The 27,968-nt window shown below is 38.5% G+C and overlaps 1 protein-coding gene across 2 annotated transcripts; it reads right to left on the bottom strand.

The window, feature by feature from the left end:
• net1 (neuroepithelial cell transforming 1) lies at positions 1-26,673 on the bottom strand. 2 transcript variants are annotated; one of them, XM_051107059.1, is made up of 11 exons: positions 26,432-26,673; positions 19,305-19,371; positions 13,252-13,314; positions 3,837-4,112; positions 3,293-3,355; positions 3,010-3,106; positions 2,854-2,930; positions 2,506-2,763; positions 2,249-2,419; positions 1,789-1,975; positions 1-1,695 (listed from the first exon to the last, which is right to left on the bottom strand). In XM_051107059.1, the coding sequence occupies exons 1-11, from the start codon at positions 26,551-26,553 to the stop codon at positions 1,256-1,258; spliced, it is 1,821 nt and encodes a 606-aa protein (XP_050963016.1). In that variant the 5' UTR covers positions 26,554-26,673; the 3' UTR covers positions 1-1,255. The 2 variants fall into 2 exon arrangements, with proteins under 2 accessions (XP_050963016.1, XP_050963015.1); XM_051107058.1 differs by lacking the exons at positions 13,252-13,314; positions 19,305-19,371; positions 26,432-26,673 and adding an exon at positions 6,616-6,891.
• Positions 26,674-27,968: the final 1,295 nt, after the last annotated feature.

Below are 27,968 nucleotides of genomic sequence, written 5' to 3'. Positions count from 1 at the left end.
TTGTCAGATGCAAATCTTACACAGACCTTTATTGTTCTTTTAATAGTTGATTTTTACACCACATACTGTACATACAGGCCACTGCAGTCCTTCTCAAAAAAATATACATCCATTCTTCTTGGTTACAGACATTTTGAAGTGGTCACAACATACTTTAACCTTCTTAAACAGTACCTCCTAAACATACTTTTTACCTTCCATCTCAAAACAACATCTTGGTTTTTTTACCAGCGTATCAAACCGTCCTACTTCATGAAGACACTACGAAAGTAAAAATAAAAGCAAAGTCCATCATGGGTTGCTAATATCAAGTAGTGCCAATCATCAAGTCCGTCTAGTCATATCCAACTCAGTTTCAAAGTTTCCTTCTAAGTCTCATATCTACATTTCTCAAGCCCTCATTCAACATTCAACTTTTCTTCTACATAACAGTCTGTTTCTACGTCAGCGTTCTGCTTTGACAAGCATGTACATGCACTGGGCCCTCATGATAATACAGGCAGGACTCAACAAGTAAAGCTCCATGCAAGATGCTACATTGAAATATTCATCCATCATTCTGGGGGGGTTGAAAACTTTTGGCTCAGGTTTGATTTTTTTTTTTGCATTAAGAAAATAACAAATTTTCCATGTCCATTTGGACAGTTTAAAATAATTTTGTCTTGATAAAAATTTGATTTAAATATAAAATGGAGTTGATAATGCATCTGTTTAATGGGAATGTACTTGTAAGACTTGCCTTCCAGTAGAGCTCTGAATCAGACTTTTACAAAGTATTCATTGCTTTGGATATTTCATCTTTTCTCAGTGGGTTTTCGTCCCTTCTAAAAGCTAAACACAGTGCTTTCAATGAAAACAAAAAAGAGCTACAGTAAATATCTTATTGAGAAGTTTTAAAAAAGTAAAACTTTAATTACAAAAAATCAATATTAATAAAATAAACAAAAAATATGACCAAACTAACAGTAAACGAGACTAAACGTGTGATCTTGCGCTTTCATCAACGTGGTGCGAGATGCGTCTTCAAACTTCAGTCCCTTAAGATCGACACAGTCGCCTTTCGAATACTGTCTTTCTGGTACTGGTGCGGCCCACATGGGCCTGGGAGGGTTTGGGGGGGAGGGATTTGGTAATAATAGCTGCCATTGTGGACAGTAACACAAAAACACTGCTGTAGAAACACACAGTCCATACACACACATAAATACAAGTCCTCCGCACGGTGCTCCATGTGCACCCTGGGATAGCTTAGTCTTTACACCATGGTCTCTTTTCGCTTGCCCAATGAACAGATTGAACGCTTGTCCTTTTTGGGTTTGCGGGGGAGGAAGGGGGCGGAAATTGAAGATGATGACGAAGACGAGGAAAGGGTGGACGTTGCGGAGGGAGTGGGGCTGGGAGGCTCCTCAGAGCTGGGGGACGAAGGGGCGGAGGCTGCGGCCCGTGGACAGTTCTCATCCGTCTCCTCCATAAGGATGATGGCGGAGACCGAAGACGAGCGGCGTTTGGTGCAAACGTCAGTACTGGCAGGGGTGGACAAGGACTCGCTCTCAGGAAGCGGCAAATCTTTTTGGGTTGACATGGCAGTGCGGAGACAGTTGAGCCACTGTTGCTTGTGGAAGATGTCGTTGACCTGCAGTGTGTGGGACTGACCCTGAGACGGGTCCTGGAAGCGTACCCGGAAGATGTTCTTGGCTACAGAGGAAGAAAAACAGATATTCCAATGAGCAAAAGGAAACATAAAAATGACTAAATGTGCGATCAGACGTCGAGAGTCGTCAATCTTACCTTTATCGGCGTTACTAAAGGCTCCTCGGAATGAGCCGCCCATGCGGACGTCTCCGTCCTGCAGGTCTTCCAATACGAGATCCTGCACTGGGATTGGCTGGCGGTACACCTGGAAACAATGCCGATCGTTCCGCATCACAGGCCGGGTCAAGACCAGAACCTCCGTAAAGAGAAACACATGCAGCTTCTGAAAAAAGGGCAAAGGAAAAAGAGAGTTCTGGTTAATGACATGTTGTTTGAACAGTGGACTGATTTGCAGGCATTAACAGTTTTCTCTCCTGGCACTCTCAAAGATTCCCTTGTCATTGTGTCATGTGTTTGCGAGACAAAGAGAGCCAATAATTTTCTTCTACTAGCCTTATTTGGAATATGGTGGATTTGTGTTTGTTTCTAGAGAATAAAAACACAAGTGATTTGCCCCCAGCAGTTCAGGCTGTTTGTATGGAAGACAAAAACTTACCGTGCCACTTTTGTTGCGAAGCTCTCCATGGCAAAGCAGGCTCTTGCACTGCTCTATGCGAGGGTCTTTCTGTCTGTCGTCCAAATATTCCAGCTTATCGATATAGTATTGACACTCAGACTCTCCTTTCTTCATGTTTATGTCAGCCAGCACAGCCTGAATGATGCTTATCTGCAGATGAGGAACAAAGGCAGCATTAACACCAAATGTCACCTAAACGGCTCCATTTGAAAGCCTAGATTTGTGTCGGCACTTACCGCTTGCTCAAGGCTTGCTGTGTCTGGGTGGTCTGGCGGTGTGTGTCTTAAAATCTCTTTCAGAAGAAGGGGGTATTTGACTAGTCGTGAGCGAGGGATGTCTAAGAAGCTCCACAAGTCTAGTTTCCTGCTGAAAGGTGACTCGAGGCAGCGCTGTAGGAAGTCCTGAACTCTTGGGTCCTGTTTCTTCTGGTCAAGCAAGGCTTTGGCGGCCAGCTGGTTACTGCAATATGCCCTGTATGCGTTTAACCTTGGCAGCTGTGGAGGAAAGCGAGAGTTAGTCTTAATACTCAACAGCTAGCGTTGTTTTCATAATAACGAAACGACAATCAAGAGTTGAATGCTTACCCAGTCCACAACAATCTTGCCGATCTGCCCAACTGTACCATCTGGGCCTGTAGCCTTCGCCAAGTGAGCGAGAAGATCTGATTGGGTAAAGAATGAGTATGTTAGCACTACTTGTCATCATATACACAAACATAAGACGGTGTGTACAATATTTACCTTCATGAAGAGGAATATAAGCATCCAAGTCTCCAAAGATGGCTGTGAGCTCCTCCTCAGACATGATAGAAAGTTTCAACATTGGGTCATGGTACGCCTGGACACAAAATGAGAAAATGATGAGTAAATAATAGCAGCTTCTAATTTTACCAAAAGAGAGACATTTTTTGCTATAAATGGAGGAAGGAAGCGAGCCAATGTATCTGAGTTTGAAAGCACAGCCAAGAACTTGTTCCGTCTGTTTGCTTTAAATGTTTTAACAAAAAATGTAAAATGGACAAACCTTTCGGGCTAATTTCAGGTCTTCGATCAGGTCCTGTTCCCCTCGGGACAGCTCAAAAATAGCCTGGAAAGACAAAACGAATGGTCACATTTAAAACCAAGTAAGTAGTTTGGATATTTTAGTTAAGACCCTACATGTCTGATTCCTCTCTTTGGTGGGAAATATTTGAGGGGCTCACAGTTTGCTGTTATGTCTGATTACTAGATCTAGTTGTGAATGAGAGGTGGAGGCTTTGTGCGTCAGACCGGCTAGTCTGTGTTAGCACTGTACGTCTGACTCTGAGACGCCAGAATGCAGCCGGACACTGTCCGCTCCATTCCACTGCGTGCCAAGAACACAGGCCAAAAAAACACAGCCAGACCGAGAGAGGTAGAGCGAGGGAGAATGAAAACCGAGTGAGAGGAGGAAAAGGGCGCTTTCCAAGCCCCAGGCCCTTTGGGTTTAATAAGTCACACAGGCCTGATTCAGTAGCATCTGGCAAAGTGGATTTAATAGTCTGGGTTTCTCAGTGCTGTCTGGATTCCGTAGCTCCGACTGTACTCACCTCTTGTCTCTTAATCTCTTTGGTGGAAAAGGTTCCTTTCTGATGGACGTCGAGGGTTTCGGACCAGAGCGTGCTGTTGCGTCTCTTGGGTGGCGTGGGAGCCGCGGCCTTGCTGCAGGGTTTCTGCTGGGGCACGCCCGGAGACCGCCCATCGCCCCGAAATGAGGCCTGGAGGGTCTGGCCGAAGCGTCGGACGGCCCCATTCTTCACGGGAGAGATGAGGTTCGCCAGCGAGGTCACTCGGCCGAGAGGCCGCACGCGCTTAGTACAAGGTTCCTATGAAACACAAGGACGGAAATAAACGTTAAAACTTAATCACCCCCTACTGACCACAACAGATTCCTTAGTGCTTCATTAACTGCTGACATGAGAATGTTAAAAACAAGCACACATAAACAGAGGCTATCGTATGAGTCACTGGATACACTCTCCACTGTTGCGGGTGTGAAGGGGTCAACCGGAGGTCAGGGTGATTGGTGTTTCCTGGGCGACAGACAGCTACAGCCTCTGGAGGCAACAGCTGTTATGCCAGTCACGTGAGATTGACCTCCTCAGCCAAAAAAAAAATTATATATATACACATACACATGCAAACACGAACAAAGACCTCTCTCTAACTGCAACCCTGGAGACCCAGGGTTCAAGAGGCATGACTGGAATGTAGGAGACCTCAGTCAGCTGTCCCACACTGATGACCCACACACACTCAACATCACGGCCTAACTATAGCAAACAGGCCCCCTGATCAGGATGGTTGTTCACTTAACGGAGATAAATTTGCTCTCTCTCAAGAAGAAGTTTAAGAGCTGTTGCTTATGTGTATTTATGTGGGTCAGACGGACCACCACAGGGAGTTACAGATTTGACCTGGATCTTTAAACAGGGTGCACTCTACTCTGCTCTTCTCCCTTCTTTTTAAGAGCTGTTTATGGCTTCGTGTTGAGACAGGCCCTGCAGCCTTTGCGTGAGAGAGACAAGCACACCTGAACCCCCTGGAAGAGGGGGAGGTGAGCACTCTCAAACCCTATATCCATAATGACTGGGCCTCAAGCCAACTTCAACAGACCTAAGAAGGGGGAAAAAAAATCAAAGCAAAGGAGATCTGAGACATTGATCCTACACTCTGAAAAATTCTCCTACCATTTCTAGAACAATGTGAGCTTTGTTGTGAAAAAAGCATTTGCGTCTTTTAAACAGCAGGAACAAAAAGCACTATGTGCTTGCACTTCTTAAAAATGCACATTTTCCAGTTCTGGATGACTTTCCAGCTGCTGAAAGTATATTAAAAAGGATGTGTTGTTCTCATCTTGGCAAAGTGAAAACAAGGAGCCATTCCTCTGACCAGCGGAGACAGCTGCTGAGCAGATCTACGACTTTATTTTAGCAGGAACTGCAACTGTGGCCAAAGCCCAACTGGACTTGGCCACCCAGATCCGCACCGCCTGCCTGCCCTTCCTCTGCTGTAACATATCATGCAAGTAAACATGAAGACCACAACTGAACCTTCTCCACCGGTGGCCAAAAACACAAGACTTTGGGGAGACTGACCGCAGAGGAAGCAGTCTGGCTCAAAACTGAATTTCAAATGAGCACAGCAGTACCTGTGTGAAACAATACTGGCTCTAAGCAAATAATCACAGTGCTGCTGCTGCCCATTGCACTCTTCCTGCTGTTTAGAGAAACCCTGTGATAATAAACTTTTTTTACATTATAGATTGTCTATTGGAAAGAGTAATATGTAGGCAGACGGATAGGCTGATAGTGTGGTTATTTCTGGTTGTGTTGACTCATTGGGACCCCCTGGGAGAGTCACATTGGGAGAACTTAGCAGGGGGAAGCCTCCCCCACAGGAACTAATGTTTAGACTACTGCTGTTTAGTAATGTGTGAGTGTGTTTGCTTATCTATACATTGGGGACAAAATTCTCACTAGAAGTTGGCTAAATCTGATAAAACGTTTCAATGGGAATGACCTCCAAAGTAAAAGTAAACGGAACAGGGAAAGTCTTTTTTTTTTAAATCTAAAACTTCACATTTTCTTTTAGGGGTACAGTTAATCTTTTGTTATTATTAGCTGTAAATAAATCCATCTGACGGACATATTAGATCTTACTGGCAAGCTATGGCAATGATTACCTGAGGGGAACCAAACTGTAGCCACAACTTCCTAAAAATCTCCTGATTCATTCATAATTTGCTACTTCTGCTTTAGCCTTCCCGACAACCATTTATGTGGCCACTTCCGAATCCGACTTGAAACCGCGAATAGGAATAGCAGCCTACTGAAGAGAAGTAAGAGAAAAGCCTCTTTCTGGGTCTTAAATGCAATTCTAAATGCTCAGAGCAGGGCTCAAGCACACCTGGGCTATGGGCTGTGATTGCTTTCAGACAGTTGGATTTTCAAAAGCTCCCACACTTTCAAAAAAAGCCCTGAGGGGTCACTCAAACCATTAATATACACCCAAACACACAGGCTTTAACCTTCCATGTATAGCCACCAAAACTGAAAATTAAAAAAAAAAGTTAAAATGTAAACCAGCAGCTCAGTGACTATTGGTGAGATGACCTTTAGTCTTGTTGATATGCTGATCACTCATTCAAGTCTCACACCCTTGAGAAACACACCTGTGGTTCTTAGTCCTTTAAAGGCAACTGCGAGTACGAGATAACAACAGGGCAAAGTTCTAAATTGACTGATAAAGAAAGTGAAGGAAGTCAAATGTTTTTAGCATGCAAAACAACGAGCAAAAGGACAGAATTTGATTTAAATCGCCTCTCACCTCTAGTTCTTTGTAAGTCTGGTTCTGGTAGTCTATCTTCTGTAAAGTCCGTTTGATAGGTACCACACAAGGTTCATCGTAAGCCACCATTTCTTTCAATAAAATCCACTGGTTGGTTTCTGTTATTTCCAAGGGGTCGGCAATAATCCACAAGTGATTCTTAAATAAAAACGTGATGTGACATAACTCGTCCCCCAACTCGTGATTGTCCGCCTAAGCGGAGCTTTCTTCTTCTAAACACACTCTCGGTGTGTGTGTGTACTCTAACAATCTCTAACTTTGTTCTAGGGATGTGAACGGTAGGGAGTGCTCATATACAGAGAGTTTTAGGGTGGAGTCATGAAGCAAACTCGCCAATGGGAAGAGAGCGGAGGAGGGGATATGTAAAGGATTCTGAACAGACAAAGTCTGGCTATCTCTGCAACCTTATATCAACAAAGCAAGATTTTGTCTATCTAGATATTACTGATTTAGAAATGTATCATCAAAACATTTCACGGTCAATAAAGCAAGAGGGCTTACAAACGTTTTATAAAATCTTATTTATTAAATAATCCTTTTCATTTTTATAAACTCATTTTCTGTCTTAAAAACACTAATTAAAGTTATTTTGGACAGTGACTAAACCAAACCTCCCATATTCTCCAGGTTGCAGTTAAAGTTTTAAGATAAAATGGCAAACAGTCCAGCTTTGTGGTGAGTGAAAGCAAGTCTGTTTCTGTTTGCAATGTGGATTGGTTTATGTATGTCTTTGAGTTGCATGAAGGGTGTAAAGTACAAGCATATTTGCTTTGAGATCTGCCTAATGAAGAACTGGGTCGTTATCACCCACTCATCAGGAGAGGAGGGGGGGGATGATCAATTACAATATCAATCAGGGCTGAAGGTGGGGGGGTCGCACGCAAACAGAGCACTGGTGGCTGTCTGTGTATTAGAAGTGTGTGGGGAGGTCTGAGAAATCAGAAAAGTTTCAGTGGTCCGAACCAGAAACTGACTCAGACCACGCCATAAACAAATCCTGCTTAACAAAAGCTGCTTTTCTCTGTATATTTTTCTCAGCGTACACAAAACAGCACAGCCACATTAGAGTGAACAAAAACTACACTACAGACCCAGATCTTTTACTGCTACCTTCCCACACTGTCAGCGGAGGTATTAACTTGAGCTGCGCAAATGGACTGGCATGATGTGTCGGCACGTTTTAGTAGAGATTTGTGTTAAAAAGTGTGAAAGGGTTGGGATGCGTGCTAAGCAAATGGAGATGAACGATGTGCGGACTTTAAGCTCACCCTCCTGTGTCAATACAAGAGTGTGAAACAGGACATGCATTAGTGTGTTTGGATCAGGACACCTTTCACTGCTCAGTGGACGGGCCAAACAAAAGAAGGGTTATTTGTGACCCTGCATCACAAAACCAGTTATAAGTAGCATGGGTATGTTTGTAGCAGTAGCCAACAATACATTGTATGGGTCAAAATTATCGTTTTTCTTTTATGCCAAAAAGCATTAGGATATTAAGTAAAGATAAAGATAGTTTGTAAATTTCCTATCATAAATATATAAAAAAGTAATTTTTGTATTAGTAATATGAATTGCTAAGAACTTCATTTGGACAACTTTAAAGGGGATTATCTCAATATTTAGATTTTTATTTATTTATTTATTTTTTTTATATTTTTTTTTTTTACACCCTCAGATTGTCAAATACTTGTATCTCGGCCAAATATTGACCATCCTTATTTATTCAGCTTTCAGATGAATCTCAATATCAAAAATTGATCATTTTGACTGGTTTTGTGGTCCAGGGTCACATTTGCTAATGAGGCTGTATTACTGTGAAACATTACACTACTGATTTTCACAACTAATCAATGTGTGTGTGTGTATATATATATATACACATATATGCATGTGTGTGTGTGTGTGTGTGTGTGTACCTGGTATTTATCACGAAATGGGGACCAAATGTCCCCACAAAGATAGTAATACCAGTAAATTTTGACCTTGTGGGGAAATCATGCAGAATGAGGTTTTTTTTTTTTTTTTCTCAGAAAGTGTGCACCATCTCCTGTGTGGGCTAGGTTTAGGTGTAGGGTAGGTGTAGGGTGATTAGAAAATATGGTCTGTACAGTATAAAAACCATTACGCCTATGGAATGTCCCCATAAAACATGGAAACACAACATGTACGTATGTATATGTACTTAATTTTGTATTAAACTGTAACTAATTGCATCCCGATTGTAATTGTACTGAAAACCAGCTAAAACTACACTCTTCAAAACATGCCCTTTTGTGTTCCATAGAATTACAACAATCATAAGGGTTTGAAACAACATGGGTGAGGGAATTGCCACATTGTTATTTTAAAATAAACCATCCTTAACATAAACTATCCTTTTAACAATCCTTCTCAGTTCCTTGAAACAGCATTTTGCAACATCCTCTTATAAATGATGAAACTGAAAGTGCAACATAAACTGGAGAAGTAATAGACAAAATCAGATGAACTAATTAACGAATTAATTTTACTACTAAAAGTCATTTATTAAACATAATTAGCCTAAAATATTTTTCTATAATATATATGTACTTTTTAAATCAAACTGCGTGTATATATTTTTTTATTTTACAGTTTTAATTTAAACATACAAATATAATTTATACAGAATTTCTATTTTTAGTTACGCTGTGTAATAAACTGTACTATTCTGGACAAAGTTTCAACTTTGTATTGCAAACATGTTAGTGGATAAAAGTGTCTGCTAATGAATAAATACAAGTTTCCAAAAACACAAATTAAACGAAATACATCAATTTAATAATACTTTTTTGCCCATCTTTGCCATAAGTATATTAGATGTAGCTGATTTATCAGCAGTTAGTGGCTTTAATCGGCACATAATGGTTGTGCACCAAAAACTAGTTGTGCATCGAATATTGGTGTTGGTGAAATCAATAACAGTGTTCTTTCACTACTCAATCCGTTGGGGAGACACTTTCGTTCTGTTCTCGGTGTGTTTTGAGAGGTGAGAGGTGTGGCAGCCTTATTGGATGAAAGCGGACTCAGCCTGCACCCCCTGCGGGCTAACACCTCGACACACATGACAGCTGGACATCTGGGTGTGAAGCACAAACACAGCACTCCTACTTTAGTGCTAAACACCACCACACAAGAGTGACTCACTTAATGCGGGCCGTGTGCGAGCTTGCCTAACGGGAAAATGTGAGCTAACTTGCTTCAATCTGATAAACCTCTGTTGAACAGGCAGTGGAAAGATGTGCAGTGGATCGTAGTGCTGCCCCCTGGTGGGTAATTCAATGGTAATGCAGTTTAGGTGACTGATGGAATTTTATTTCTTTATGGCTGGATGTTCTAGGATGCACGAATGCCTTTGATTAGCAAAGAGGAGACATTACGATAAAGCTCTCTAGATAACCTCCTTTGTCCGAATTCTTTGAAAGCTTTCTGTTTTTCCTCAGTGTTGGAGGAAATCATCTACTACAACTAACAAAGGTGTGGCTACAAGACAAGCCTGTACTGGGAATAGGCTGTAGGTGTGTGTGACGTCTAAATGTGTAAGTGTACATCAACACAGCAACACCAGCTGTTTTTCTCTAGAATAACACGGTCTACTTCATGGCCAATCCCCCGTTTATTCAACTTCCATTTGGGATCTTTTCTGCTTTTTTCCTTTTTCCCTGCAATATGATTCTTTCTGATATTTAAAAATGTAAACATGGAAACCCATCAAATAAAAATGTTATATTCCACATTAAACCTGTATAATTTTTTCTGTAGAACAAAAATAAGAGATTTTGAAGAAAGTAGATGATTTAAATACAACTGTATGGCTTCTGCAGACCTGGAATATACCTTAAAAAGCATATAAGCCACTTTTATGGTGTGTTTGCATACATTCTGAAGATAGAAAACACCAGTTCCCATTGTACCTGCAAGCATCTACATTCTTTCAAGCATTTACCTTCTTCAAAACATCTCCTGTGTTCCACAGAAGAAAAATTATACAGGTTTAGAAAACACACAAGTTAGAAAATAGCAAGTCTTTTATTTTAAGGCAAACTCTCTCTATAACAATCTCAGTTCCTGATTAGTTTTTTGCAACATCCTCTTATAAAGAAGCTGAAACCGAAACACAAAATCAGAGGATCGTCAGATAGACAAACCAAAACTTGTGTTGAGTTATAATGTGACTTACAATAAGACAGAAATGTTTTTAAGCACATTAAGGGGGTTGGTTCACCCAAAAATGACAATTCTGTCATTACTTACTCTCATGTCATTCCAAACCTGTAAGACCTGTGTTCATCTTCAAAACACAAATTAAGATTTTTGATGAAATCCGAAAGCTTTCTGACCCTGCATAGACAGCAATGCAAAAACCACTTTCAAGGCCCAGAAAGGTAGTAAGGACATCGTTAAAATAGTCCTTGTGACATCAGTGGTTCAACCTTAATTTTATGAAGCTACCAGAAAACTTTGTGTGCAAAGAAAGCAAAAATAACGACTTAATTCAACAATTTCTTTTCTTCCAGGTCAGTTTTCAACGCATGTTCACGACAGTACCACAACGCATCTTCGGTGCGTCACAGACTGACTGATTTCATCAAAATATCTTAATTTGTGTTCCGAAGATGAACAAAGGTTTAATTTTTGGGTGAATTATCCCTTTAATATACCAATGTCAACATTTTTACCTTTACAGTGGGTTCGCTAAATGCACTAAACAATAAATTGCTTTTTAGTCGCTTCATATTTTGCTGTGCCACAAAACTCCATCTACAGAAAAACAAAAATCACACACATCCTGATCTCAAGTATTTTTAATTCCGATTGAGTCAACGCACTCTCAACATAGGTGGTTGCCACCAAACAGAGCAGGTAACTAATAACACACCCCTCTGTCCAGACACACAAGAGAGTCAGGATGTATCCCACACACGCACAGCCTCTTTCCTTCTCATTCTTACAGACTTAATATATTGCAACTTGGTTTGAATATGATCAGACTTCGCAAGTTAAATTAGTCACCGATGAAGCACTTCGGCTATGACCATTTAAAGACAACATTATGACTCTTCTTAGTCTGATTGTGCAAATTCGGCAGCTGCGTTAAGCAGAATCTGAAGAGTGCGTATTTAGCGAGACACAATGTGACAGTCTCAGGATGACGATGGCTCTGAGGGGAGTGCAGAGGGAAATAAAGAAGGTACCTGCAGGACAGGCGATTGTACAATACCCCCACCTCCCCCAATATGCATTCTCAAAGATGTGCTGTGGGGAAGGGAACTGGGAACTTTTGTTTAATGCACTGTCTAGCGAAACAAGTTTCACTCTAGAGTAGTCTGGGTCAGAATGGACCAGTGACTAAAGCATTTCAAAGATGTGAATTGAAGGCATTGAGGCCTCATTCCTCAGGTCATTCCAAAGCCGCATGACTTTTTCTTCAGTGGAATACATAAGAAGCTATTTTGAAGATTTTTATTTAATAGAACCCATAGTCAACCCAATAAAAGTCAATGGGGTCCAAAATAATGGTATCATAAAAATGTATCAGTATCTATCCATCTATGATTTATAATCTATTCTAGCAGTACTACACTCTTAAAAATAAAAGTGCTTCACAATGCCTTAGAAGAACCTTTTTTGTCTAAATGGTTCCATAAACCATGGTTTCTGTTTCAGAAAAGGTTCTTTGTGGCAAAGAGGTTCTTGAGATAATAAACAGGTAAGAAAGAGGTGGTTCTTTAAATAACCTTTGACTGAATGGTTCTTTGTGGAACTAAAAATGGTTCTTCTGTGAAGAACCTTTTAAAGCACCTATATTTTTAAGAGTGTATATTAAACAAAATGGATTTGTCAATCCTGGGCATTTTGTTACGAGATGTTGTTTTTATGCAATACCTTCACCAGCTTTTTTCCATTGCTTAAGGCATGATGGCTCTGGTGAATCAGAGAGCTCTCATCTCGTAGGCGCGAGACTGATGAAAGTCATCTCAGTTGTATTGTTCTCCTGTCTGTCAGAGCACAGAAGATCTGGGCGTGCTCAGTGTGACCTCTTGCTAAACTGTAAAAAAACACTGGGTTGCTATGGACGTGTAGTAATAAATCAACTGTTCCCTTTTGGATAGAGAAAAGTACGAAAATAAACCAGAGAGGAGTCGAGATCAGCGAGGAGTCAAATTACACAACATGCTAGTTTAAACAGCAGCACGTCTTAATTGAGTCCTTGCAGAAATGAGGATAATTACTGACAGTAAACATGGAAAGTTTATGGGTTTGAGAGAAATGACCTTTCTGATTATCAGTGGAAAAATCTTGTAAGATTAAATTCCTCCAGTTTAAGGTTAAAAGGCTTTGATTTTTGCAACAAACAAGTGATTTCATCTAGGATTGCTTTGCAAAATGGCTTTGATTTTGCTAACAAATACGGCAGAGGGTGGCTTTTATTTTTGACCTTTTTTGATGTTGTTATGAGACTTTGATGTTGTTTTGAAGCATGCTTTGGACTTTAGGGAGTAACTTAAAAATCCAAAGCCTCTTGATTTGTGCATTTCGATAAATCTGGCCAAATCTGTCCTTGCAGAACCTATGTTGTTTTGCTGGTTTTCTTACCTTGAAGTCAAAGCTGCACAGACTGACTGCGTCCGCATCGTCTTTCTCTCTGCGCTTGCGTTTCTGCAAAAAAGAAAACAGCCTTTAGGAATCTAAAGCACATTTAAACTAAAACAGGACACTTAAAAAAAAAATGTAAACACTTTCTGGCTTTGAGAGAGGAACCAAGGAAGACGTTCTTTTGTCAACTTACTGAAGAATATGCAAAGTGCTACCTTTAAAAGTTGGTATTATTACGGGTTACAATGGCTCCTAAGGAGGTCCAGCAAGACTCAGGAAGGACATCATTATCCCTCAGGCCTTTTAGCACCTGTGTGTGTGAGTTGGGGGCTGGTGGGGCATCTGGCTAGTGAAAATTCTACCTGTGGAGTGTGTGCAGGGTGTGAAGGGGTTGTAAACATTTCTGGAGCACTGCGGTGGCCACCGAGAGCCCTCAGGGTCTCTGTTATTGGCCTATGTTCTCTTTACTGGGCTTTTCCCAAAACCACTTTACGAAACCATTCAACACAGGCCATTTAAGACAGTTTAGTTGGTGGCTGAGTTATAGCTTAATGAACCTCCCAAGAAGACATCAGCCCCTCCATATAACTAGAGCCACATTTTGTATTACATTTAATAATAGTAAAGTAATAATTATGTATTTAGGTATGCATGTATATATCATTAAACCAAGTCAAGTGTGAGGTTTTTGAATGCTAACAAATCTTGACTGTTCATTCAGAGTGAGGCTACGTATTTAAAAATGGATGGTGGTTTTAACCCAAATGTGCCCATAATCTACATTACACCTCTATATTTAACATTTCCCAAACAGGGCTAGTTTGTAAGTCAATTAAGCTTTTGTTTATAACACTAGTATCTACTGAAAAACCCCTACTCTTGATGCCGCTAACAGAAGTAATGTCTTGATGAGCTCTTTGTTTTCTTATAGGGTGAAAGCATTTGTAAAGTCATGTGATCAAAACCAAACACCCTATAGCCAGCTCACCTAGAGTTTCATTGAAGCAATGAGTAGATTAGGCTAATTTAGCTTCAGAGCCATTCATGGCGAACAAGTTGGCAAACACAATAAAACAATAAATGACAAGCTATCATTTAGCAAATCCCCATTCACAGACAATGGACAGAATTAATCAAGGCCTGATTGGAGGATTTGAGTTGACAGTAATGATTGCTGACCAATCAGAAGCTGAGCTACTGAGTGAATCACAGGTGTTTGGTTTTGAATGTTTTCATGGATAACGCTGATAAGCGGCTGCTTTTGTGTTATCTGAGACTGGAGGAAGACTAATGGTCTGTAAGTTTACAAGTGGCACCGATATTGCTAGCGTATTCAGATAAAAATGTATGTAAAATAAATTAGGTCAAGCATAAAAAGAAAATCACTAAGAATAAAACTAAAAGTTCAACAATAAGAAGAATTAAAACTGAGAGCAACAGAAGGAAAAGGTCAAAGTGATAGACAGGCCGTGTATTTTGGCTCCAAACCGCATGTTCCTGGTGGACCAGCCATAAATGGATATTACTGCAAAGAATTTATGAGAGCAAACAGCTGCTGGCACAGAAAACATGGGATTATTACAAGCAAGCTCAATCAAAGTCACGTTTTGGGACACTCTGCATATTGCAAGGGTCAGTAAGGTCTAGGATGAAGCGTTTGTGCACATGATGGCCAAGACATGTGCTTTGCATACTGTGTTTTTGACAGATCTGGACAAAATCAATACCCATGAAGCCCATCTGTTAGAGAAAGAACACCGATTACCAATCAAAGTGGGGGGAGAAGACTAAAAACCAAAAAGTGAAATGGAAAAAGTCAACTTAAAAGTGTTTGCAACCTATTTAACTTCTTCAATGTGACATTTTCCAAGTAAAAATGGATATTCAATTTGGGGTAAAAGTAAGATGGGACTTCCATCAGGCTGACTTGATGTAAACACTGGACTTGTGGTTGGTAGAAAGGAGCTGGAAAAAAAGAGAGCCTGATGTCACCTGAAAAGTGGTTTCAGAGGTGAAAAGGCAATCTTTAAAGGGAACCCCGGGTATTAAAGGAGTGGTTCACTTCCAGAACAGAAATTTACAGATAATTTACTCACCCCATTGTCATCCAAGATGTTCATGTCTTACTTTCTTCAGTCGTAAAGAAATTGTTTCTTTCAGGAAAACATTTTTAGGAATGTTCTCCATATAGCGGATTTCAATGGTGCCCCAAGTTTGAACTTGGGGGTCTGTGCAATCCGGGTCAATACACAGAGTATGTCAAAAAAACACCCGTCTCGTATTTTTCTTCAACATCTAAATCATCCTACATCGCTGCAGAAGTACCGACCCAGTGTTTATAAAGTGAACACGCAAAGAAGATCAAACACCCATTACAAAAAAAAGATAAAACAGCGATGTAGGACGATTTTGAAGTTGAAGAAGAAAACGTGATGGGTGTTTTTCGACATACCCTAACTGTACTGACCCGAATTACACAGACTATGCACACGCATCACAGAGACGAGACAAGACGAGCATTTGAGGTTAAAAAGTATATCAATTGTCAATTTGTTCTGAAAATGATCAATCGTTTCACTAGACAAGACAACACAACCTGGAATATGACACGATGCCACATTGTGCAGCTGTCGGTTGTAATTTTCAGTCGGAGGGCAACGAGAAGCGATGTAAGCCTTTAGTGTTTTTCCTAGCGAAAAAGAGGAGAAAAGAATTGGAAAATGCCTATGGATGAATAAAACTTACTAAGGACCTGCGTCTTTGTTCTCTCCACTTTAGCCCTGATGCCTTTGAGGCTTTTAGTAGACCACAGGTACTGAAAGAGCTTTACAAACAGCAGAGACCAGAAACACTAGATGCCAGAACTGATTTCACTTGATATCCTGGGGCATTTAAACTCCTTGTGGGGAAAATCGATCGTATGGCATTTGGTTAAAGCCTACGCTTATATCCATCGCCACTTGTAAGCTCTTTCAGTAGTTGTGGTCATCATATTAGAATTTTATTTTCCGAGCTGTGTTGCAGTAAAAATAGCAACAGGTAGTGCAAGTAGCTCACCGAGTGCAACCATCATAATGGCGCCCCCATGATCCAAAATATGTTCAAAACGATGTGGATTTTTTAAAATAACGTAAATCTTTCATGGGTTTTCTACTACATATCGGTAATAGACCTTATTTGCATTATATTAAGCCATACAAGTGTTAATACCCAGGGATTCTCAGGTATTTTATTTTAAACTGACGCCATCCGTAGAACCAGTGCTGCAACTTAAAGACGTCACCTGTACAAGAAAGATTTTAGGGCATGGTTTTCTTTTAATGTGTCAAATGAAAGTAAATGTTCATCTGTCTCAAGCTGCTTCCTGTGTCTTCTGCAAAGTGACTCAATCCATACGCTACAGAAGAAAAACCACACATTTGTTGTATGAATGCCAAACCAACAAAAATTTTCATAAGAACTACCATGTCTTTATGAGTAGGTGGAAATGCCTTAATACTGCACTGAATCACTTATATAAACCTTTACATTATGCAACAAAAATGAACATATTGAAAGACTAGACGTTTGAACATGTCTGACACAGATTTTTCCAAATCATCTTCGCATGTTGGTACAAGCAGCTGTCTAAATTCAATCCAGCAATACCACAGAGGTCCGAAGGCCGATTCCTGCATAATCCGTCTGTTGTTGCACCACCTCGTTCACCCTGCGGCCATGCAGACGGCTTTATCCAGAAGAACTGCTTCCACATTAAAGACAAAGACTCTACGCTTTCATGTTCCAGGAGTTAGAGCAGGGAGGAATACTCTTTCACCTCGGCAGGGTTTTGAAGGTGAGATAATGGTGCTGGAGCTGGAAGCATAATGAGGCCCATGTGCCCGCTAGATGAGCTAATGTGTGTGTATTCATGAAAAAAAATTACATATCAAAGGGACATTTTGGCACGGGATGAAGCGGTTGTCTTCTTTCCCGTCTTTCCACCCCCCAGTTTTCCTACAGATGAGAGATGGATTGCGTTTCGCTTGGCCTTCATAAACTTTGGAATGCTCTAATCGGGCTCTATTCTCTGTTTTCAATCATCCAACTAGTTTGCATTTACTGCTTAACTGATTCAGTGGGATTGAGGGATTTGGATATGGTTTGGTGGAAATTTAGGGAGGGGGGATGCTTGGGAAATTATCAGTGGCAATTTGTGCATCAGCTGAACCAGAGGCACGCGATGCCATGAGAGATGTCATTGAGATGTCATCAGTTGGCAACAACTTAATGGTTGAATGGAAAACAATATCTGCCAAAATTTTCGTAAAGGGCAAGGGGAAAGTACATTTGCGAACTTGCGCTAAGGAAAAGTATGGAAGGTTTAACAAAAATGACCTTAAGGGTGTAGCATTAAAGTTTCTGAAGCATGAAAACTGGTGAACCATAGCAAAGCACTATTAATGGAACTACAGCACTTACGTCATTTAAAATAAAAAGGTCAACTGTTGTATAACAAGTTTTTTATATTAAAATTTTTAAAACCGCTTTATTACGCTTTAAAGACTCGTATTATGAAAGTGAATAAAACGTCCATGTCTAATTTCCTTGTGGCATTAAAAAGTGTAATATAGTTAAATGTAGAGTTATGAAATAAATCATTAATGACTGTGGACAAATCAAGTAAAATGCTAGCTAGTAGTTACCTCAATGTCATCGTATTGATAAAGTACTGGTAAATAGTTTTAGCAATTAGTACTGCAACTAACCATTATTCTGATATTTCTTTTAAATACATTTGATTAATTAAATTTAAAAAAGCATTCTATTTCTTAGTTTTTATCCTGCCCAATGTTGTCCTCCAAACAGTATGCAAACTGAAGAATGTAACTACACCACCATTCAAACGTTTTGGATTAGTGACATTTTATATGTTTTTTTTTTTTTTATAAAAGAAGTTTCTTATGCTCATCCAGGCTGCATTTATTTGAACAAAAATCCAGAAAAAAAACAGTAATATTTTGAAATATTATTTTAATGTAAAATAACTATTTTCTATTTGAATATATTTAATTTCTGTGATGCAAAGCTGAATTTTCAGCATCATTAGTTTTCAGTGTCACATGATCCTTCAGAAATTTTACTCTAATATGCTGATTTATTATCAGTGTTGAAAACAGTTGTGATGCTTAATATTTTGTTGGAACCTGTGATACTTTTCTCAGGATTCTTTAAATAAATAAAAAGTTAAAAACAACAGCAGTGACTTAAAATAGAAATCTTTTGTAACAATATAAACTACCATTTAAAAGTTTGTAGTCAGTAAATTATTCACTTAATACTTTCATTCGCCAAAGATGTTAAATTGAAAAAAGTGATAGCAAAGTTTAATACTGTTAGAAACGGTTTCTGTTTTGAATAAATACTGTTGTTTTTAACTTTTTATTCATCAAAGAATCCTAAAAAAAAGAATCACGGGTTCCAAAAAAAATATTAAGCAGCACAACTGTTTCCAACATTGATTATAAAAGTAATAAATCAGCATATTAAAATTTCTGAAGGGTTATTTGACACTGAAGACTGGAGTAATGGCTGATGAAAATTTAGCTTTGCATCACAGGAGTAAATTATATTTTAAAATATATTAAAATAGAAAAACATTTTTTTAAACAGTAATAATATTTCACAATATTACTGTTTTTTTTTCTATTTTTAATCATGTAAATGCAGTCTTAATGAGGTTAACAGAAATCTTATAAAAAGAAAAACATTTTTAAAATGTACTGATCCCAAAGTTTTGATCAGCAGTGTTTGTAGATTATGCTATACACCCTACAGCTAATATGTTTACATAAAACTCTGAAACCAACCAGGAGTCAAATATGTCTTGCGATTCATTGGAGATTCTTCGAAGACTGCGTTTCAAATCACTTATTCAGTTACACTTATGATGCTACCTTAGTAGGTAGCTGCCTATGTTGATAGTAGACAGCAAAGTGGCTTGGAACAGAACCACTAGGTGTTTTGTATGCTTGAGAAAGAGCTGAGCCATATGGATGTCATAAGCTACTCACCAGCGTGAAGTCCCACTGGGGTCCAGGTGTCAGAAAGTTAAAAGAACTTCCTCGTCTCAAAGACGGCCTACAGCAAGAAAAACACAAGATAAGTTTCTAAAAATCAATTATATTTCTAAAGTCATTTGAAAAACAACAACATGTAATCCCCTCTGTTCATACAGCAAACCAGACACATACAAAGCATCCAACCAGACCCAGACCTCTGGTTGTGCAGTAATGACGTAGACCGTGCAGCCAAACCTTGTAGATCCATTAGTACGTCCATAACCCATGTCAGTGTGCCCACAAAGAAAAGCCCATAAATGTAAAGTAAAGCACATCCTGTACATACCACACACCAAGCCTGGTGTAGCTCTGTCTCCCGTGACACTGCATCATGGTCTGCAGAACTGATACAGAGAGAGCGTCACTTAGCTCCGATCTCTCTAACCCACACCAAGATACTCTGCCGTCTTTCACCCACGTGCCCTTTCCTTCAGTCTCTATCCATCATGTCCTCTTTTACTCACAAATGCACTGCCCCTGCATTGTTGGCTGGGCCCTTATTTGGGGACTGGTGACAACTGTCTCAGCGAGGTCATGTTTGCAAAGATACCCAGGGTTCTTTTTTCAGAAGAGCCGTTGCTTTTTACAGCCACGGTAATGGGACGGCTCGCCAAATCTTTTAATACAATGCCTTCAGAAAAATTCTCAGGTTTATTATGAGCTAATCTACAGAACTACGATTGAATCATCAACAAAGGTGTGTGATATCGCCGTTGGGTTGTTAGTTTTAGAAATATTGCAGCGTACCGATGAATTACCCTGAAGCGTATATCCACAAATCATTCTGAAATCATTTTAGTTTGCTGATGTAATCAAGGCCACATATTATCATATGGCCAAATAAATACTGATTTATACTGATGAAACTACTGATCAAAAGATTTCATTTATTTGATCAGAGATATAGTAAACACTGTAATGGTCTTCTGTTGTAATATACATGAATGTAATTTATTCCAGTCTTCAGTGTCACACGATCCTTTAGAAATCATTCTAATATGCTAATTCGTGTTTAAGAAACATTTCTTATTATCATCAATTACAAAAACAGCTGTGCGGCCGAATATTTTTCTGGAAATCAAGATCTATGAAGTCTTTACTGTCAGTGTTGATCAATTTAATGTGTCCTTGCTGAATAAAAATATTACTGTCTTAAAAAAAAAAAATGTACTGGTTCCAAACGTTTGAAATAAATACATGGACATTTTCATGGAATTTTCAACTAGTTGAAAAGACCAAGAATATTTTGAATATTTTTTCCAGTTTAGCAGTCATTTTTCAAAAATATTTGACCCCAGGATGCTGTGATTGACTAACCAGAAATTATTTATTAGTTATTAAATTAAATATATTTTATTTTAATCAGAAAGTTTTAATATTGCATGAGTTAATTAGCAGTGAAAGCCGTCCTGAATGCATGAGTCAAGGTCTGACATGACGTGTTTTATATTAAAAGTCTTTATTAAAAGCGGGCAAACTTCACATCACAATGAATCACCACTAAAATAGTGGAAAACCAAATAAAGACATTCATTCTCTGGTTGCCATCCACCTTGGGGTCTGGCAGAGGTGTGGGCACGTGTATATGCTTGGGTTAACTTCTCTTATTTTGTCTGATGTGGTTTCTGCAGGCATCTCCCATCTCTCAGTTGTCTGTTTATTATTCCATCACTTAGGAATGAGCGCAGATGACAGAAGAATACAAATGGTGAACGTGTATATGAGAGAATAGGTAATTGCAGTAAATACAGTTTAACAGAGAATGAATGTTTGTGGGAAGTGAGAGAGGCTGGTTTCCCAAAATGACTAAGGTGTGTTTTACAATTGAATTATGTCTGAAGGTGTATGTGGTACAGGTGGATGTTTCTAAATAACAATGCAATGTAAGAAATGTGATGATGCACTGAACAGAACATTAAGAAGCTGGGCGATCCTGGGTGTGATATTGAGAGTAAAGCACAGAATCTATATCAGTGTCCACTAGAAAAAGACACTAGTGTGGGTGGTCTCAACTGCTAAAGACAACAGGGGGCTAAATATGTAGGTCAAATGGCGCTGCCAATACCATGATGGAGTGTCCTCCATTCCATGTTGCCCAGGTGAGGAAAAGACCATAGTCATGACAAGCAGACAGCATACTTAAAGGAACAGTTCACCCGAAAATGAAAATTCTGTCTTTAATTACTGTCATACCCATAAGACCTTTGTTTATCTTCAGAACACAGTTTAAGATATTTCTGATGAAATTCAAGATCTTTCTTACCCTGCATAGACGGCAACGCAACTCACACGTTTAAGGCCCAGAAAGGTAGTCATAAAGCCATTATTTCTGTTTTCATTGTGCAGAAAAAGTATTCTCGTAGCTTTATAACACTATGGTTGAACCACTGATGTCACTATTTTAACAATATCCTTACTATCTTTCTGGGCCTGGAACGTGTTAGTTGCGCTGCTGTCTATGAAGGGTCAGAAAGCTTTCGGATTTCATCAAAAATAAAAAAAAACAAAGGTCTTATGGGTTTGGAACGTCATGAGGGTGAGTAATTACAGACAGAATTTTCATTTTTGGGTGAACTATCACCCAATATTGAGACATGCGGTCATAAAACACTTTACAACCTCTTGTCATTCCCTGTGTTTGCATGTAAATATTAGCTAAATTCATTACCTTAACATTCACTACGTTAATATTCATAATTACAAAAGTAAATTTGGAAGCATTTCTTGACACTTTTCTTCAATATAACTCCTTCGTCCCAAAACCCACCCAACTGCTTCTATTTTTTTATTTTAAAATGTAATTTATTCCTGTGATGGCAAAACTGAATTCCAGTTATTACTTCAGTCTTCAGTGTTACTTGATCCTAAATTATCTCTCAAAATTTAATATCCATGCTGAAAACTATTTTTCCCCTGAATTTTTTAATAAATGGAAAGTTTAAAACAACAGAATTATATATTACTAAAATACTTTGTAACATTATAAACATCTTTACTGTCACTTTTGATCAATTTAACAAAGGTATCAATTTACTTAAAATCACTAACTGCAAACTTTTCAATGGTAGTGTAGTATTTACTTATTTAGATATACTACTTCTAATCTGCCATACTATTTAGACCGGAAGGCATGTGTGAAGACCAGATTATTTCAAGTATGTGTGAACTAAATAGTTGTGATAGTCACCTTAAAGCAGAAAAAAAACACCCATGACCTGTAACCATATTGTGTAAAATGCCTACAGCTGCATTTCCCAAGCCTGTTCCTTTGTAAGGCCCTCAGCACATTCTCTATAATCAAACACACCTGATTCACATCATCAGCTCAATATCAAAGACTCCAATGCCTGATACAGGTGTATCAGATAGAGAGAATGTGCTGTTTGGGAGCTTCAGGAACGGAGTAGGGATCCTGCGAGTGTGTATTACTTCCAAAACATGCCTGGAATGCTGAGGTGTTGTCTGAAACGCTGGACATTGGCATGACAAATATGGACCAAATAACAAACACACCCCATGATGGTTACATCAACCAGTCTCAAACAGGCAATGTAACAGACTACACAAATATACCAAAAATGAGGCCTGCCCTGTTTTAAGAACTCCACAGGACATTACATCACTGTTAGCATCGTCGCGTGTAAGCTGAACCGATACGAGTGTGGGAACATGTAAGATGCTACTTTGTGTTCGCAGGCTGACGTCATTGTTATACAGGTCGTTTTGATGTGAGGAAGTTCATATAAACACATTGCACTTTGTGTGTAGCGTATTCTGATTTTTGGACGTCCCAAGTATTCACAATGTACTATACAAACCAATATTTAGTTTCAACCGGACGGTCAATGTTGGTTTCAGGTTTTTTGGTATTTTCTTCCATCACTGAGAATGCCATCCCACTTACGTTAAGGTGGGAAAACACTCAAGGGGATTCAGGTTAAGATAAGTAGGTTTGGTTTCACAGTGCTTTACGTCGCAAACAAAGGAGAGACCTTGGAGGAATGATATGTCATTTACTCATCCAGAACAGCTTCAAAAGATCTCTTTGTTGTGGTTTCCACTGTCAAATATGAGACATCATATATAACAAACCTGTAGAAGGCCACGCAAAAGGCTTGAGTATCAAAATGATGCAGAGAACAGATAATCTGAAACTGGATAACGGTTGCCTTAAACACCTACGACATTCTGCTATGTGTAAAGCAGTGACGTTGTGCTCTTATCTTAACTGGATCTGTTTTTTCAGTGCGTATGAAACAAAATGGGTTATTGTAGACTAAGTCCTTTCGTCTTGCTAGACAAAACAAGGCTGAAAACACGACATTTAATAAAAGTCTATTTAGCTTTTCCGTTACATAACACTACGTCAAAACTTAAGGTGAGCTATTCAGGTCATGAGCTTTTTTTTTTTTTTTTTTTTTTTTACATGAACTTTTTTGCCTTACATGAACTCATAGTTCATGTAAGGCAAATATTAAGGCCTGTTCACACCAAGACCTATAACCATAAAGATTGTTACAGATTAGAAACTAGATTAGAGTCCACACTAAGGCACGATAACGTTCAATTTATTATCTTATCTGCCACTAAATGCTCAAGCACTTTAAAACAGATGGATTCTAATTGGCTGTCAGTGTTTTTATCATTCATCAGCTGAAAAAAAAAATTTTATCATTACAGTTGTGGTGTACAATTTCTAAACCATCTTTATTGATATTGTTATAGTTTTCTTGCTCGTTATGAATAGGCTTTTACTCATTAATACTCCTTAATTACCTCATGTCGTTACAAACCCTTAAGACCTTTGTTCATCTTCAGAACACAAAATTAAGATATTTTTGACTAAATCCAAGAGATTGATTTCTGACCCTGCATAGACAGCACTGCAACTACCATGTTCAAAGCCCAAAGAGGGAGTAAGGACAGTGACACTGAACTGAACGAAACTCATATATTTTGCTGATTATTGCTGCTGTAAACAGTCAATTATTGTCATGTTTCGGGATGTATTAATAGGTCGGATGGGGAAAAAACATTTGGAGTACTATAGACTAACAAAAGTTATAACGAATCAAGGAGAAGAGTTAAAAAAAAATGTCTGAGGAACAAAAGGCGTTTGTGGTTAGCCAAACTGAACAGTATTTCCACGGCAAGCATCTTGACAACGTTTGTGTTTGTTTTTATCATTTCCGGTTAGGTAGATATTATAATATTCTTTATTGCATACCATGTCCTTCTCTATAAAATTTAGCAGCTTCCACACGTTTTTTCGTGGTTTAGACAGCATAAATGAGCAGAACAGCATATTCAGTAGTACAATAAGCATGCAATCCATGCTGTTGTTTACATCTGAGTATCTCCAATATGACCATGGTTCTGGGTAACTGAATCGTGCCGTAAGTGCAAATCCTCTATAAAGTTATTTTTGTTTTCTTTGCACACAAAAAGTATTTTCGTAGCTTCATAACATGACGGTTGAACCACTGATGTCACAGAATATTTTAAAGATGTCCTTACTACCTTTCTGGGCTTTGTATGTGGTAGTTGCGTTGCTGTCTATTCAGGGTCAGAAAACTCTCGCATTTCATCAAAAATATCTTAATCTGTGTTCCGAAGATGAATGAAGGTCTTACGGGTTTTGAACGACATGAGTGTGAGTAATTAACAACAGAATTTTCATTTTTGAATTAATATATACCTTTAAGAGACGACTTTTCAGACAATACAGCAGGTGAAACAAATCTCATAGACTTACATATACTGCATTATGTCACTACTTGAACTACTGATTTCCCAGCGATCCCTTGAAAGATATCTTTTGAACAATGCATAAGACTCTACATTGTCTATTTAGCAGGTGACGTCACTGTCCCGGTGGTGCTTTTGATGCGTGATGCTTGGGTAAGAATTAATTTAAACACAGTTATACTTTCTGAAAGCCATAGCTGTGGAGCTATTAATTCGGCCACTAAGCAACTGCCTCACAACACCTAAACATTTAGAATCTCATAGCATCCACATAGCAATGCCTTCACATCATAATGGCAAGCAGTGCTCAAATTTTCCAAAAAATGTAAAAATAAAGTTTCCGTGCCATTTTTGTTGTTTTTCTTATTGTATAATAGGCAAATGGGGTCACATTTCCCGGTGTTCCAATCAGGCAGAAGGCTTGGCATGAGTGAAAGAAAACCAGACCTTCTGCCAAAATAAACTGTTGTTATTTTAGCCTGTGATATAAAGCGCATTTGATGCTCTCTGGCTTCTTTCTCAGAGTTTATGAGGGATATCTTGTATATATTTGGCACAATCTATTTATATTTGGGACCCTGGACACATTATCAGATGTCCTTTTAGTATAATATTGGTAAAATAGCTACACACCAAGATTGGACTGATGTGATTGTTTCATTCTAACCAAAACACTGAAAAAGGATATGAAGATCTAAATGTCTTCAAATGCCTTGCTTATTTTATATGATCAAATTACAATGTATTTGTTTGGTTTGCTTTTTCTTTTATTAGATCTGCTCTGATGTATATCCTTTGTAAACATCTGCAATTGCATTAACGTTACACAGCTGATGCAGTGATATTGACAATTTAAAGTACTGTGTAAGCTACAAAACAAATCACTGAGTGCTCATTTGAAACAGGTGTTAGAGGCTTGATGTGCTGGTGGATTGAACGCTGTTTATATTTTGTGTGGCATGAGCGCCACCGTGTGTTGAGATAAAACATTACCGTAATATATGTCCTGCTGTCATTCTTTGTTTTCATTTTAGCCGACATATTGCGGAAGTTTTTCTCACTTTGAAAACATAACAAACTCACACATCTATTCTCACCCGTTTAGTGGCTTCTTACAGAATAACTCATTAGATGTTATTATAAATTGTAGATAAAACATTTTAAATGCAATCAACTAATACATGTTTATTACCAAATCTCATGCAGTTATATACAATTGCAAAGAGTGGGATATTTGTGAAAGAGATACGCAATAGTGCGAGCTATGAAATGATCATAATAATAAAGAACAACAACAACAACAACAAAGTGTGTGATATGATCTTCCTAACCGTTTGAAATTGTGCTCTGGGGACGCATCCATATCTGCCACGGACGACTTTCTCTTGGTCCTCCTCGGTCTTTCGTTCACCGGCTCTGCCAAAGGCAATGGCGATCCGTCGGTTTCCTCCATTTGAAAATGTGGACCTGGAATTCGCTACTGTAAACTGTATACAAAAACTAATACAATTAAAATGAGTTATTTTGGGGGGTGGATTGAAAGAGGGAAGTTCGCGATATTCAACGGATGGTATGGATTTTGAATATGGCGGAAATCTGGAATCATAGCCAATCAGAAGCGTGCAGGGGGCACCGTTGCTAGGATAGGGAGGGATTTAATGCGTGACGACATACTTGCGCGCTTGCTCTGTCTTGTACATTTTTTAAATGCAAGGAAATATTACACAGTTGGCATGTAAAATAACGCAGTGTATCAAAAATACACACGATTTCAACTGAAAACAAACGAGTACTAGCAATTTAAGGATTACAAAAGAAAGAAAAGTAAGAAAAGGCTATTTGTAGCATAGGAATTTCATTTGGTCAACTCTAAAGGCGATTTTCTCAATATTTTCATTTTTTGCACCCTCATTTCATTTTAAATAGTTGTATCTTGGCCAAATATGGATCTCACAATTACACAGCCATTGTTCATGGTTCAAAGGCACAAAAATGCTGAAAAACCACAGAATTTGAGACACCTACTGAAAGTTTAACTGTTCAGGACAAACAAGGGACTCATGAACAACTATCACTTAAAAAAATTAATATATAAAATAAAATAAGCAGCTGTGGATCATTCAGGTAACAACACAGTATTATGAATCAACTGTATGTAAACTTTTAAACAGGGTCATTTTTATAAATTCAACTATTATTTTCTCTCGTGGACTATATGTAAATGTCTTTTATGTGAACTATTCAGGTCAGAACTAAATAGAAAATAACATGCATTTACTATGATCCCTCTTATGTTGGTAAAACTACATTTTGCAGGTTCTGTGTGTGTAAACTTTAGACTTTACAAATAACATTTCCAGGCATTTAATAAAACCAAGAAGTAGTCCTACATCAAAACGATCTCTGCATGTGAAAACAAAAAGATGTAAAAAGCTAAAAACAAAAAAATAATTCTTAAACTTTATTTGAATATAATTAAAAATATTTTTAACGATTCCTTCCCTTGGCTATTACTGCATATTATAAACTAGTATTGTAATATACTAGTATTGTTTCTAATAAAGATGAAAAATATGGTAAACAAACATTGTTGTTCATGTATTTTCTTCAAAAACAGACTTTTTCTATCATATTTTAATACTGAATATATTAATAGGTGATATGTAGACTTTTTAGCACCAATATTCTACAAAAATGAACAAATCTGGCAAAATAAGCTGGCCTAATTGTGGAGATATGACTAGTAAAAGACGTTATGCTGTTCATGTAGTTTGTGTAAGGTCAGATGAGCCGTTGGTTTTGAACTTCGTGTTTGGAGGCAGATTTATCTCACACAATAGTCCAGAGCTCATTAGAGCTGAAAACATT

The sequence above is a fragment of the Labeo rohita genome, chromosome 4 (genome assembly GCF_022985175.1).
Source record: "Labeo rohita strain BAU-BD-2019 chromosome 4, IGBB_LRoh.1.0, whole genome shotgun sequence".
Taxonomy (NCBI): Eukaryota; Metazoa; Chordata; class Actinopteri; order Cypriniformes; family Cyprinidae; genus Labeo; species Labeo rohita.
The sequence above is the reverse complement of the archived record's forward strand: the minus strand, read 5'-3'. Positions and strand labels throughout refer to the sequence as shown.